At 60.9% G+C, this 13768-nt stretch overlaps 3 protein-coding genes across 5 annotated transcripts in view; 2 read left to right on the plus strand and 1 right to left on the minus strand.

Annotated features, from left to right (window-relative positions):
* Positions 1 to 4651, plus strand: part of SBNO2 (strawberry notch homolog 2) — a 46328-nt gene extending 41677 nt beyond the window's left edge. For both annotated transcript variants that reach the window (XM_061474648.1, XM_061474649.1), the window contains 10 exons: positions 205 to 276; positions 614 to 722; positions 991 to 1065; positions 1329 to 1472; positions 1634 to 1728; positions 2036 to 2128; positions 2335 to 2466; positions 2686 to 2762; positions 2903 to 3093; positions 3184 to 4651. In XM_061474648.1, the coding sequence (XP_061330632.1) occupies positions 205 to 276; positions 614 to 722; positions 991 to 1065; positions 1329 to 1472; positions 1634 to 1728; positions 2036 to 2128; positions 2335 to 2466; positions 2686 to 2762; positions 2903 to 3093; positions 3184 to 3812 (1617 nt within the window). In that variant the 3' untranslated portion in view covers positions 3813 to 4651. The remainder of the gene's footprint in view (positions 1 to 204; positions 277 to 613; positions 723 to 990; positions 1066 to 1328; positions 1473 to 1633; positions 1729 to 2035; positions 2129 to 2334; positions 2467 to 2685; positions 2763 to 2902; positions 3094 to 3183) is intronic.
* A 1945-nt stretch (positions 4652 to 6596) lies between these two features.
* Positions 6597 to 8590, minus strand: GPX4 (glutathione peroxidase 4). Of its 2 annotated transcripts, none has more exons than XM_061474820.1 (7): positions 8452 to 8590; positions 7939 to 8033; positions 7694 to 7838; positions 7462 to 7613; positions 7345 to 7369; positions 7073 to 7132; positions 6597 to 6861 (listed from the first exon to the last, which is right to left on the minus strand). In XM_061474820.1, the coding sequence occupies exons 1-7, from the start codon at positions 8521 to 8523 to the stop codon at positions 6829 to 6831; spliced, it is 582 nt and encodes a 193-aa protein (XP_061330804.1). In that variant the 5' UTR covers positions 8524 to 8590; the 3' UTR covers positions 6597 to 6828. The 2 variants fall into 2 exon arrangements, with proteins under 2 accessions (XP_061330804.1, XP_061330805.1); XM_061474821.1 differs by lacking the exon at positions 8452 to 8590 and adding an exon at positions 8344 to 8420.
* Positions 8591 to 8904: 314 nt separating this feature from the next.
* POLR2E (RNA polymerase II, I and III subunit E) lies at positions 8905 to 11270 on the plus strand. Its single transcript, XM_061474583.1, has 8 exons — positions 8905 to 9032; positions 9388 to 9562; positions 9650 to 9765; positions 10011 to 10091; positions 10177 to 10235; positions 10365 to 10443; positions 10730 to 10809; positions 10983 to 11270. The coding sequence occupies exons 1-7, from the start codon at positions 8976 to 8978 to the stop codon at positions 10793 to 10795; spliced, it is 633 nt and encodes a 210-aa protein (XP_061330567.1). The 5' UTR covers positions 8905 to 8975; the 3' UTR covers positions 10796 to 10809; positions 10983 to 11270.
* The last annotated feature ends 2498 nt before the right edge of the window (positions 11271 to 13768 follow it).

Consider the following 13768-nt stretch of genomic DNA (forward strand, 5'->3'; position numbering starts at 1 on the left):
TTACAGGAGCAAAAACCCATCTTATTTCCAGAAAGCTGATGAAATAATTAAAGGAATCATTAATTTGCCTCTTTCATTTTATTTCACTTCTGCTAAGTCCTATGTCCTAACCCCAGCCTCTTCGCAGACGTGGCTCTGGCCTTTCTTCACCCGCGTTTTGCAACAGCTCAGAGTACAAACTTGTTCCTTGCTCTGCCTTCTCAGGGTGCCTTAACTCACGGGGACCGACGGGCCACCGAGTCCCGGGACCTCAGCAAGTACAACTTCGAGAACAAGGTACCAAGAGGCTGTTCTCAGGGCAGCTCAGCCAAGGAGGGGTCGGGGTAGTTGGCAAATGCCTTCAATGGGAAATCAGAGCCAAGGAAGATCATTGCTGGCATCTACAGGCAGGATGTGTCCTAGCACCCCGCTCCTGTGGGCAACACCTAGAGCTGGGAGGGATAAACCAGGGAGGGCTGTGCTCTGCATGAGACCTGCATGTTCCTGTTCTGGGGTCCCCAGGGGCAGAGCCCCCTGGGCAGCAGCCTTCCTGGTGGTGCTGGGTGTCTCTGTCACCGCACCAGAAGGGTTGTGAGCCGTGTGCCCCACACTTGACTCTCATCTCCTTCTGCAGTATGGGGCTAAAGCACTGGACAGGGTCCTGTCCACCATCCTCAGCCACACAGAGAACAGGGTTCCTGTGCCCAAGAGCTACGACCGAGGGGAGGCTGCCTTCTTCCACGGTGAGAGCATCCCCAGCTCGAGGGGTTCTGTGTCTCTCTGGCTGGGTTGGTCTCAGGTTTGGGGGGCCTCAAAACCAAATGGAAGGTCAAGGAGAAGGGAGCAGGAGCCCAGCTCAGCAGCAAACCAGTGCAGACCACATCACCCTGCCAGGCATGGAAGGGGGGGGAAAGGAGGCCAAGGGAGACTTGGCTGTGGAATAACAGCCAAGGGGGAAGCAGCCTGGGAGGTTTAACCCTGCAATGCACAAGCTGCCTTCTGTCCTTGCAGAAATGAAGCAAGGTCTCATCTCTGTGGGGATCTGCTGCAATCAGATGAAGTATGGCACGGTCGCAGTGGAGAAGGGTACGTGTCAAGCTTCTCCTGGCCAAAGTAGGGCACAAATGACAGGCAGGGCTGTCGGAGCCCGGCCTTGCGGGGTTTGCTGTGCTGCTGGGGCAGGATGTTTGCTCGGAGGGAAGCTCCTTTGGGATCAGCCGGTGCTGCAGATCCCGCTTCCCTGACGGCAGCCTGCAGGAGCAGCTTTGGGCTGCTGCAGGTGGCTTCTTGGGTGGCTCTGGGAGCGTGGCCGTGGGTTCTGCGTTCCCTGAGCCACCGCGCTCTCGCAGACTGCTCCATCACCAAGTTCCTGAACCGCATCCTGGGGCTGGAGGTGGACAAGCAGAACATGCTCTTCCAGTATTTTTCGGACACCTTTGACTATCTGATTGAAAAGGACAAGAAGGAGGGCAAATACGACATGGGCATCCTAGGTAAGGAGGAAGAGGGGTGGCCAGAGCTGTCCTGACTGCACGCCTGAGGTTCCCTGTTCCTCCCTGTGCTGACTGATGGCAGAGCGGCCGCATACAGCTCTGGTGTTGAGACCCTTGGTGGTAGGGGCAGGTGTACCTTACAGCAGTCTTCCCTCCTACAGATTTAGCCCCAGGAGTGGATGAGATCTACGAGGAGAGCAAGGAGGTGTTCCTGACCCCGGGGCACCCGCAGGACGGGCAGGTTGTGTTTTACAAGGTAGGCAGCCAGCACAGCCATCGTCAGGCTTCTCCAGTGCTTCCCAGGCTGGGGCTGGGAGCTGCCCTCTGCCCCGTGGCTTTGTGTCATGTTTGTGACACATCTGCCTCCGGCACGAGCACGTGAGTGATGCTGGGAGCTACACAGAGGAGACAAGGAGGGGCCCCAAGGCTTGGGGCTGCCGTAGCCATGAGGGCAGCCTGGCAGTGCCTCATCCTGGGCACCACATTTGCGTTGAGGGTGGCATTTTGAAGCACTTGTCCCACCCCCCGAAGTTACAGAGTCCCCTCTGCTTGTCCCTCTTCAGATCAGTGTCGACAGAGGCTTAAAGTGGGAGGAAGCCTATGAGAAGTCACTCAAACTGACAGGATCCTTCGATGGGTTCTACCTCTCCTACAAGGTGGGTGCCTGGGCTGTGCCAGGGTGGCACCTCAGTGCGGAGGGTGACCCATGGGGAGGTGGGCTGCATGGCTGTAAGAGGTCTGTGTCCGAGCTCTTCCTGGGGGCTCAGAGATGCCTCTAAGAGCTTCCCTCCTGGATGGGATGGGGTTGGTTTAGCCTTGGGGAGGGAGGCTGTGGCTGTAACCGTCCGCTCTGCCCCAACAGATGCGAGGCTGCAAACACACCTGCCTGCTGGCAGAGCAGAGCCGCGGGAAGAACTTCATCCTCTACAAGCCCAACATTGGGAAGCAAAGCCAGCCGGAGAGCCTGGACAGCCTGCAGAAGAAGTACCGGCGGGTAGGTGGGACCTGCAGCTCCCCGGTGTGGGGAGAGGGAAAAGCCCTCTTTCTATGGCCAGGGGGGGTGGCTTTGGAAGCACGTTTGCTCCTCCTGTTGTGGGGTGGGCAGAGACGGTGGCAGCACCGCGGTGTCCTGACTCCCAGAGCCCTGGATTCCACGTCTCAGCTCCACGTTGGACAGTGGGAAGAGCTCTAATGCTGTGTGTTCCTGCTGCAGGTGCTGCCCGAGGAGGCCAAGGAGCACTGGGAGAGCAGTTACCACTTCTCCTTGAAGAAGTGCAACCACGCTGCCTGGTAAGGAACCTGCAGCCCCAGGCTGTGTCCCCAGGGTGGGGAGAAGGGTGCTGGGTATGGGGAGGGTCTGCGCTGGGGGAACCTGCTCTGCTGCAGGGGCCGGGGCTAATTCAGGTGGGTTTCTCCTTTGGGAACTGAAGGAACAGGAGCTGCAAGCTGATCCAGGAGGGGAAGGAATGCTTCCAGGGCATGCGCCTGCGCCACTACTACATGCTGTGCGGGGCCCTGCTGCGGGTCTGGAGCAGGATCGCCAGCATCATGGCAGACATCACCAACAGCAGCTACCTGCAGATCGTGCGCCTCAAGACCAAGGAGAAGAAGAAACAAGTCGGTGGGTGAAGCTGCCCGTCCCTCCGTCCCCACAGCCCCCCGTCCCTTCCCAGAGTGCTGGGGGGGGGGCTGATGCACGTTCCTCCCCTAGGGATAAAGATCCCCGAGAGCTGCGTCCGCAAGGTGCTGGAGGAGCTGAAGCAGATGGATGAGAACGTGAAGCGAAAGCACAACCGGCTCCTCCAGGCCCAGGAGCAGAGCCCCCACTTCTCCCTCCCGCAGCACATCCTGGCACAGACCCTGGACCTCACCCACACAGGGCCTGGGATCTCCCTGCCCAGGCACTCCCTGCGCCAGGATGAGATCCTGGACTTGACCTACAGCCCTCCCAGCAACATCATTCCCGACATGGTGATGACCCCAGAGCCCGGGGCCTTGGGCTACCCCTCGGATCCCGTTCTCCAGCCCCACCAGCAGCACCGGTTACCCTTCGGCTTCAGTCACCTTCCTGCCTTCGAGAGCCCGGCCCCCGTCCTGGAGGGGAGCGTGCCTCTGAGCTCCCCCCTGCACGAACACCTTCCTCTGCCTCCCCCAGGGCCCCTGCAGACACTGCAGCAGCAGCAGCAGGAAGATTTCATCCACCAGGATGGGAATATCAACTTCAGAGAGATCCTGGAGGACATGCTAAGGACGTTCAGTGGGGCCCCCCCCCAGGAGAACGTGCTCCCCCAGGAGCGCCAGAGCGTGATCCAGTTCAGCGGGCCTTTCCCAGACTTCTGAAAGCCAAGCGGGAATGCCGGGCCACGTGGATCCGTATCCTTTGGTGCAGAGGTGAGAGCTGGGGAGCCCCCGGCTTTGCTGCTGGTTTGGACTTGACCCTTTCCTGGTTTTGAGGGCAGACAAAGAACTCTCTATAGCTCCTTCAAGCAAAGTTGGTTTATCTGTACCGCGCGCTCGGGCATGGCCAGGCTTGTGTGCAACGGGTCAGGGGCGGCCAGCGCTGCCTCCTCCAGCTGCTCTGGACTGCTGGTCCCTGCTGTGTCTGAGTCCTGCTCAAAGGTCAGTGCTGGGGAGCAGCGTCCCCTCCTCTGTCCCTCTGCTGACTACTGCGTGTCCGAGCTGGGTCCTGCCTTCCCCAGCCCTCCAGCCCCCAACGCTGCGGCTGCTGCCCCTAAGCTCCGCTCCTCTGGGCTCCAAACCGGCCCGGGGCTGGGCCATTGCTGAAGGGCTCAGAGGCTCCACTGACCAAAACTGTATGTGTCTTGGCTGCTGCCAGCTTCCCTCTTGGGCTGCCCCAGCCTTGAGGCTGCCCTGGAGGGCTGGGTCTGAAGGCAGGGCTGCGGAAGGGAATGCTGTCCCCAAGGAGGCAGGAGCTGCTGAGCTCGAGCATCCCTGTGTGTGAGAGCAGCTGAGAGCAGCAACACTGACTGTGCTGCTCTGTCCTTCGGCTGCGGGAGCTCCAGGGGACAGGGCAGGAGCTGCTGCACCCTTGTCAGGGCTCAGCCTCCCTGGGGACATTCCCTGGAGCTGGAGGGCTCCATGGGTCTGTCCTGCATTGAGCCCAGCCATGGCACTGTGGCTGGCCGTGCTCTGTCACCTTGGTGCTGCCGCGTGTTGTCCTTTCAGCCCCCCACCTCTGTAGGGCTGAGGGAAGAGCACCAGAAATGTGCAGAGTCACTGCTGATGCTGCAGATTGAACCTCCAGTACCAAAGAGCAAAGCTCTGCTTTGCAAAGCACTGCCCCAGCCAGGAGCACCCGCAGGCTGCAGCATCCCTGGTCCAGCTTCATCCCTGGTGCAGAGCATCCCACCTCGGCACGTCCCAGGGAAACTGCCTTCTGTTTTCTCCCTTGCACCTGAGGAGCCTGGCAGGAAGCTGCCTGCGGGCAGGAAGCCTTCCCTCTGCTGTTGCTGTGCTCTGCCTCGAGCCATCGAGGCATTTCCTAGTCGTGACACCAGGATGTTTGCAGGGGAAGGACGTGAAAGCTTCCCTGGCTGGGCCATTCCTCAGGGGGAGCCCCCTCCTCTGGGCAGAGCACCCTGACCCCCCTGTCAAGGATCAAGGCCTGCCCCAGCGCCCTGTTTGCTGTTGGGAAGTGCTTAGGGTCCGTGCCTGCAGCATCCATGGGGCGCTGCATTCCCTGCCACGTTACAAGCACCTGCCCCATGTGATGCACATGTGGGCTCGTCCCCAAAGTTGCTTTGGGGTCTTGTCCTTGTGTCTACCCCCTTCCTTCCCCAACCAGTATCTGCCTCCCTGCAGCAGCCGGGGCCGTGGTTCCCTTCATGGCACCTCCTTTACCTCACAGCTACACCAAAGAGCCCCTGGCTGCTGCCCAGGAGCTCCGGCTCTTCCCGCAGCATTCCCTGCTCCCTCCCCATTCCCACCTCTATTTAAACTGCCCCGCACAGGCCCCGGCTCATCCACTCGGCGCTTGCTGACCTCTCAGCAAGGAGACAAAAGGGCTCCGGGAAAACCCAGTTCAGAGAGGCTGAAACTCAGGGATAACGAGGAGGAATCCTCCCCCCCGGAGGCTCTGCCATTGAGTTCCAAGATATGCAATTCCCTCGCCCCTCATCTCTGCGATGCCAGAGAGCACCTTGGAGGAAGGCCTTTCCCTGCCCCGATCCTGTGTTTTTGTCAGGATTAAGAAGATGCACCAATAGCTTTTAACTAAATTATTATGCAGTCGTCCTACTGATGGGCTCTGTTTTGCAAGGGGGCCCGTTTTCTTCTGCCCCTCCACCTTTTGGTTAGCACTTTTTAACCCGCTTGTCGTTTGCCTTTGGTTTTCTATGTGTATTTATAATGGAGATGTATATATGTAAAGAGATTTTTTTTTTTTTTTTAGAATATGTGCCTTTGACTAATAATTCCTGGATTTTCTACTTGCCTCCCAAGAAGTTTTTCATTCTGCTCAGTAAAAATGGAAAGGAAGCCACAGACGTGAGGTCTGTAAGTCCCAGCTCTCTCTCTGTCCATCCGCCTGGCCTGAGGGGCAGGATCCCCTCCGGGGCTCGGATAAGGATGGGGAAGCCGAGGCCCAGGGGCTGGTTATCTCCCTTGTCACACGTGGTGGCAGCTGGGGACTTGGCCCCCAGGGCAGAGGAGGATCCTCCCTGGCACTGCCTGTCCTTGAGAGCAGCTCCCACCCGAAAACACCGATAAAGGAGCCGCTGTTGAGGCATTCACCAGCACCAGCTGTTGTTGTCCAGCCTCGCTCCGTCCGTGTGGGATGGGGAGGAGCTGCAGGCAATGGGAACAGAGCAGGGATTCACACAACAGCACCACGCTAGCTCCCATAAACCAGCCCCTGAGTGCTCAGGCAGGACATGGAGCAGGGTCGGAGGGGAGCCCAACAGGACACGCACCTTCCCCTGCTCTGCTTGTCCCCGCAGAGCCCCTTGGGAGCAGCGGCTGAGCCGGGATTCGTGCGCAATTCCCTGCTCAGCCCTAAGGATTATCCTAGCTGAGCCCCGGCCTTGCGCAAGGTCTCAGCTCCCCTGCAGAGCTCCAGGTTCTCCCAGCTCGGCCCCATTCACCGCTCACACCCAGACGCAGGGGTCAGTTCTAACACCTCTATTTATTATTGCAAGGGGACTCGGGGTGCTGCTCTAGGCCCAGCAGCGGCCACCGGCCCCGTGAAGCCTCCGTCCAGCATCTGCACGCCTGGGTTCAGGTCTGCCTCACCAGCGAGCTGGCTTGAAGACAGGCCATCATCGGGGCTGGAGGAGGAGAATCCATGGGCAGCGGGAGGCAGGCGCTGGGCAGGGCGAGAGCAGGGAGAGGAGCAGACCTAGAGGTAGGCAGGCAGGTCCTTCTCGATCACCTGCAAGAGAAAAGGGGAGCATGGTGCTGTGAGAACATCACTGCCCCAACACCGTGCCCAAAGCCCCCCAGCCTCAGCCCAGGGGACTCCTGAGTCTGCACCCACCCTGGGTGGGCACCCGCTTTCCTGGGAGCACTGGGGGCTTCTTTTCCCCCAAACAGGGCTCAGCCCCAGCTTCCTCCCCTCCTCCCGTGGGTCTGGCAGCACTTACGTAAGGATCCTCCATGGGGCTGTACCTCTTCACCACTTGGCCCTCCCGGTTAATGAGGAACTGTGGAGGGAAGCAGCACCCGGGGAGCTGGTGAACCTGAGGGCTGGCTGTGGCTGATCCTGCCTGCAGAGCCATAGCCCCCCCGCAGACCTGCTCCCCCCACCCACCCAGGAACCCCTTGGGCTGCTGCTACCCCAACATCCAGGGTAACCACAGAGAGCAGAGCCTCACAGCCCCCCTGCAGACAGCAATTGATGGTGGCTGTGTCCTACCTTAGTGAAGTTCCACTTTATTGCACTGGGAGAGAAAAAACAGGAGTGAGATTGGGCAGAGAAAACCCCTTCCTCTTGCTGCAGCCAGCCCCCCCCTGCCCCGTTCCCCTCACGCACTTGCCCAGGGTGCCTCGTCCTTTGGGCTGGTCCTTCATCCATTTCCAGAGCGGGTGAGCATCGTCCCCGTTCACGTCGATCTTACTGAACATGTCAAACTTCACCCCATAGCTCGCAGCAAATGCCTTGATCTGAGCGTTGTCCCCGGGTTCCTGCGAGGGGCAGCACAAGGGCTCGGTGTGAGCCCATACGTTCTCCACCCTCCCCATGCAGAGCCCGCTCCCGCACCTACCTGCTTCCCAAACTGGTTGCAGGGAAAGCCGAGGATGCGTAAACCCCTCTCAGCGTATCGGGCGTGCAGGTCAACAAGCTGAGTGTAGTTTACCGGGGTCTTTCCTCATTTCGAAGCTACGTTGGTGATGATGCACACGTATCCCCTGCGCGGGAGGCAGCGGCTCGGTGGCGGTGCCAACCACCACCCCCCCCCCCCGATTACACAACGACCGTCCCCGTGAGGCGCAATCACCGCCGCCCTACCGGTACTGCTCCAGGGAGACGTCGTTGCCATCGATGTCCAAGGCGTGGAAGTCGTAGATGGCCTTGGCCGAACGCCAGTCCTGCGCCTGGGCGCACTGCGGAGCGCGGGGAGGCCCCGTCACCGCCCGCACCCCCCTGTACCGGCCCCGCTCCCGAGCCCCGACGGGTTGGGTCTCGCCGGGCCCGCGCCCCCCCCCCCCTCCCCGCCCCTCAACCGTGAGGCTCCGGTCACGATCGCAGCCTGGTCCCTCCGCACTCACCATGTCCCGCACCAGCCCCGGTACCCCCGGTCCCTCCGCACTGACCATGCCCCGCATCGCCCCCCGTACCCCCGGTCCCACCGCACTGACCATACCCCGCACCAGCCTCGGTACCGCCGGTACCGCCGCTCCCTCCGCACTACACCATGCCCCGCACCGGCCCCGGTACCCCGGTCCCCCCGTCCCGTTCCCTCCGCACTGACCATGCCCCGCACCGGCCCTGGTCCCCCCGTCCCGCTCCCTCCGCTCTCACCATGCCCCGCACCGGCCCCGCCACCACCGCCGCGCCCCGCAGCGCGCTCCGCACCGCCTGACCCCATCCCATCGCGGGCCACCCCCCCCTTTCCCCACGCAGGCCCTCAGCCAATGGGCGGCGCGGACTCACGGAGGCACCGCCTCTTTATGGCTGCTCAGCCAATCAGAGCGATGGGTTGGGGGGAGGAGTCCTGCCGGATGGATGAGAGAGCAAAGCGGGAATCAGGGCGTTGGGCGAGACCATTACAGTGGAGGGGGGAGGCACGGAACAAATGGCGGACGGAGAGCTACTCTGCAGCCCGGTCCCCCTTCCCCCCCGTCGGTTCCCTCCTGACCGGAGCGTGCTCCGCGGTCTGTCCGGTGTAGGCCGCACACAACCGGAGAACCGGCGGCGAGGCACCGGTCGTCGTCGTCCCCGTCCCCCCCCCCCCCTCCTGAGGGCCGCTCCAACGTTCCCAGCAGCCCCTGAGGTGAGGCCTTCAGGGCCGCCTCAGTGCTGCGTGCGGAGGCCGAGGGGGCGCCATGGACGATGAGGAGGAGACGTACCGGCTGTGGAAGATCCGCAAGACCGTCATGCAGGTGGGACCGGGGGTGCGGGACCCGGGGTGCCCGATCCGGGGTGCGGGACCCGGGATGCGAGACCCGAGGGTGCGGGACCCGGGGTGCCCGATCCGGGGTGCGAGACCCGGGGGTGCGGGACCGGGGGTGCGGGGACCGAGTGTGCGGGATTCGGAGTGCGGGACCCGGCGTGCGGGATTCGGGGTGTGGGATTCAGGGTGCGGGACCCGGGATGCGAGACCCGGGGTGCGGGGACCGAGTGTGCGGGACCCGGGGGTGCGGGATTCGGGATGCGGGACCCGGGGTGCAGGACCGGGGGTGCGGGACCCAGGGCCGGTGCCCGCAGTCCTTTGACCCGCCCCGCGGCCTCCCTCAGCTCTGCCACGATCGCGGGTACCTGGTGACCCAGGACGAGCTGGACCAGACGCTGGAGGAGTTCAAGGCGCAGTTCGGGGACAAACCCAGCGAGGGCCGGCCCCGCCGCACCGACCTCACCGTGCTGGTGGCTCACAACGACGACCCCACCGATCAGATGTTCGTCTTCTTCCCCGGTGAGCGGCGCCGGGCCCCCGCTAGGCCTGAAACGCTTAGGGAGAGGGGGTGTTGGTCCCGGTAACCCCGAGTGGTTTCTCTCCCAGAGGAGCCCAAGGTGGGGATCAAGACCATCAAGATGTACTGCCAGCGCATGCAGGAGGAGAACATCACCCGGGCGCTCATCGTGGTGCAGCAGGGCATGACCCCCTCGGCGAAGCAGGTAGGAGGAGGCTGCCCCCGAGCCATTGAGGAGTGCGGTTCCTGCTTCGCCTTTTGTACCTTAATACAGGCTCTGGCTTTAAACCCAAGTGTATTTAAGCACAGCAGCAGGTTCTGGTTGCAAAGGGGCAGCCGGGAGGGGAAGGGCATGGGTGAGGGATGATCTGTGCACGTTTTGCCTGTGGGTGTTTGCCAAGGAGCAGGGCCAGAGCCGTGCTGCCGCCTGACAGAGCTTTCCCTCGGCAGTCGCTGGTGGACATGGCTCCCAAGTACATCCTGGAGCAGTTCCTGCAGCAGGAGCTGCTGATCAACATCACCGAGCACGAGGTGAGCAGGAGGAGCTGCCGCTGGGGTGAGGGGCTGGGCTCTTTCTCTGCCTTCCCAATCTTCCAGCCTCTCTCCTCGTTCACAGTTGGTCCCAGAGCACGTTGTCATGACAAAGGAAGAAGTAACGGAGCTGCTGGCCAGATAGTATCCTTTGTGCCTGCCCTCCCTGCTCTGGAGCCCTGCGTTCTCGTTCGGGCTGGAAATGATCCCACCCGTCCGCGCCGGTTTCTTGCTCTGTCCCTGCTGCAGGAGCCTCTCCTTGACTCTCTGCAGTAAGCTGAGGGAGAACCAGCTCCCACGCATCCAGGCTGGTGATCCCGTGGCCCGGTACTTCGGGATAAAGCGTGGCCAGGTAACAGAGAAACAGGCTCAGGGAGCAGTTCCCTGCCGGCAGGGCAGATGCTCTGCAGCAGTTCAGAGCTCTCAGAGGCAGGAAGGGTGTCTCTTCCAGGTGGAAAAGCTGCTGTAGGTTGGGTGTAGAGGGGTGTAAGCCTCGCACATCCCTGGCTGTGGGGAGCTGGGTGAAGGGGGGAGCTCAGTGCTGATAGGGGCTGAGTGCACTTGAGTCGGGCAGGGAGCCTTGCAAGGGAAGCCCCACGGGTTCTCTCCCTCATGAGTCCCTTCTGTTGGTGTTCCAGGTAGTGAAGATCATCAGGCCGAGCGAGACTGCGGGCCGGTACATCACCTACAGGCTGGTGCAGTGACACGGAGCTGCCGGGTAAGGGCAGCGCCTGAGGTTGACTGTTGGGCGTTCCAGCATGGACTGGAAGGAGCTGCCTCTGGGAGAAGCTTATCTCAGCTCTTAATTGCTTTTCGGGGGGGAGCTGTTGGTGAGAGGACAGAGCAGAGCATGGCCGAGGGGGATCGCATCCTGAGCTCTCTTTGTTCCAGGTGTGGAAGAGCTGGGTGACTCCTCCTCATCTACCCATCCACCCACACTCGGACATCTGCCTCTCCGTAGCTGGCCAAGCAAACCCTCTCTCTGCACTGCCTCTGCATGCTCCTTGGCCTCATGCCTTGTTTGCCAGTGAGGACGTTCCTGTAACTCCTTGCTCAGGACTCGAGCCATGGAAGTTATCTGAAGCAGCACAAGTGTGCAGGGAGGAAGCGAGTGGCAAAAGGCCTTTACTTTCCTGTTCTGTTCTATAGACTCTTGTTTGAATAAAGGTTTGCCCTCCCGTTGTTCCTCACTGCTGCTCCTCAGCCTCTCCCTGGGGCGAAGCCCCCTGGACTTGGCACCTCCCTGGACTTGTTATGGCCAGAGCCTTGCTGCTGAAGCTCTGGTGCATTTTTGGACATGGCCAAGCCCAGAGCTCTCAGCCTTTTGTCGCTGACTCGGTTCCCTTGTTCTGCCCTCTGGCCCTTGGCTGAGACCTCGGTGTTCCCATTCCGCAGAGCAGTCGCTCGCCACCCTCCATCACTTCCATTTCCATCTCTTCCAGGTCTCATGAGGGGCTTTTAAGCTGGAAACCCTCGAGTGCTTCTGGGGCTCAGCCCCCTGCGATCGGGCGGACTGAGATCTCCAGGACAGGGGTGGGAACACAGGGATTTTATTCCTGGCAGCGTGCCGATCCCAGCTTGTGTCACACCCGGCTCACGGGCGTGTTGGAACAAACAGCTCCACTGTTCCTGTGCTGAATCCACACACAAACACAAGGTACCCGTTGCCACAGGAAGCTCAAGCGCAGCTTTTGTCCCCGTCCCCCCCTCGCTCACACTCATTGTGAGTCACCCACCCTCCCAAATACACCTGGTACCGCCTGTGGTGCAGTGCGGGAGCAGGAGCCGACCCTCAGCCTCCTTGCTCTCGCCACCCTGGAATGACCTGGAAAAATCATGGAGTCATAGAATAGTTCGGGTTGGAAAGGACCTTAGGATCATCCAGTTCCAGCCCACCTCACCCGAGGCCATGTCCCCCAAGGCTCTGTCCAACCTGGCCTTGAACACTGCCAGGGATGGAGCATTCACCGCCTCTTCCCAGTGGGCCGGTGCTGTGCTGCGGAGCAGGATGTCCCTCGGGCATCTCTCACTCTTCTTTAGCTCAGTTCTGAGCCATTTCACTGGGGGTTGTGTATACCTTTACCTGCTCTGCTGAGACACTGTTCCCACTGCTCTGGAGAGCTCCAGCAGTGACCCCCTGTGCCAGGATGGATCCTGAGGGGACCTGGTTGATCGGTTCTATACTGTCAGGTCCTGGCTGATTGTTGGGAAACAGCTTTGGATTCATGCAGTTCCTTCAGGACCAGGGACTGTGAGTAGCTGCTGTGAGCTGCCCTTGTGCATCCATCCATCCATCCATCCATCCATCCATCCATCCATCCATCCATCCATCCATCCACCCATCCACCCATCCACCCACCCACCCACCCATCCATCCATCCATCCATCCATCCATCCATCCATCCACCCATCCACCCATCCACCCATCCATCCACCCATCCACCCATCCATCCATCCATCCATCCATCCACCCATCCACCCATCCACCCACCCATCCACCCATCCACCCATCCATCCATCCATCCACCCATCCACCCATCCACCCACCCATCCACCCATCCATCCATCCATCCATCCATCCATCCATCCATCCATCCATCCATCCACCCACCCATCCACCCATCCACCCATCCATCCATCCATCCATCCACCCATCCACCCATCCACCCATCCACCCATCCATCCACCCATCCACCCATCCACCCATCCATCCATCCATCCATCCATCCACCCATCCACCCATCCATCCATCCATCCATCCACCCATCCACCCATCCACCCATCCACCCATCCATCCATCCATCCATCCATCCATCCATCCATCCATCCAATCCATCCAATCCAATCCATCGTGGTCCTCACTCAGTGACAGCAGGGTGCAGCCCAGGTACGAGCAGGGTGAGAGAAGGCAGCAGCTTCCAGCTCTTCATAAGCTGCAAATGGGCTCATGTCTCTGTTCTTCAGTGCAGAGCACTCGGAGCTTTCAAACACTTTGGTCTCGTGTAACCCTTGTTAAGCCAGCAGAGGTAGTGGAGTCATAAAAGGAGAAGCCTCTACACTGGTAGGGCTGTGACTCGCCTCAGGCCATGGAGGTCCTGAGGAGGAGGAGGAGGAGGAAGAGAAGAAGGAGGAGGAGGCATCGCCCCTCAGGGACCTGCTCCATCTCCAGAGGGCACAGATGAGGTCCTGGACTCGCAGCTCAGTCTTTTGGGGACCAAATGTGTCCCAAAGCAACCCCCCTGAGTGATGGGGCCCTGCAGCAGCACAGCCTGGTCCTGAGCCTGCTCACAGCCTGCGCCTGCTCCTGGCGTGGCTCCTGCTGAGCAGGCAATGCCCATAAATACAAGCAGCGATGCAGAGGGAGGGCACGTAGCGGGCTGGGATGTGCTGAGGCAGTAAATGCATCGCTGGGCTTCGGGTGCCTGCTACAGCCGGTTGTAAACGATGAATGTACCTGGCACATGGTGCAGCCTGAAGCTGAGGCTGGCCCCATGCACAAGGGTGCAGGTGGCTTTTATCTGGCCCCAGCACCCCTTTGGGCCGTGTCCCCTTCCCAGGGAGGTGCAGCGCCCTTCTCCCGCTGTCAGGAATGCCCCCGTGTCTCCCAGCTGCAGCCAGGAGGAGGATGGGACCCTCGGGCTCATCCCACCTCCATGGCTGCAGTGGACGTGTGGGGT

Source organism: Pezoporus flaviventris, unplaced genomic scaffold (genome assembly GCF_033815535.1).
Source record: "Pezoporus flaviventris isolate CSIRO_AGI_PZ_B2104156 unplaced genomic scaffold, CSIRO_AGI_Pfla_v1 ptg000080l, whole genome shotgun sequence".
NCBI classification, from domain to species: domain Eukaryota; kingdom Metazoa; phylum Chordata; class Aves; order Psittaciformes; family Psittacidae; genus Pezoporus; species Pezoporus flaviventris.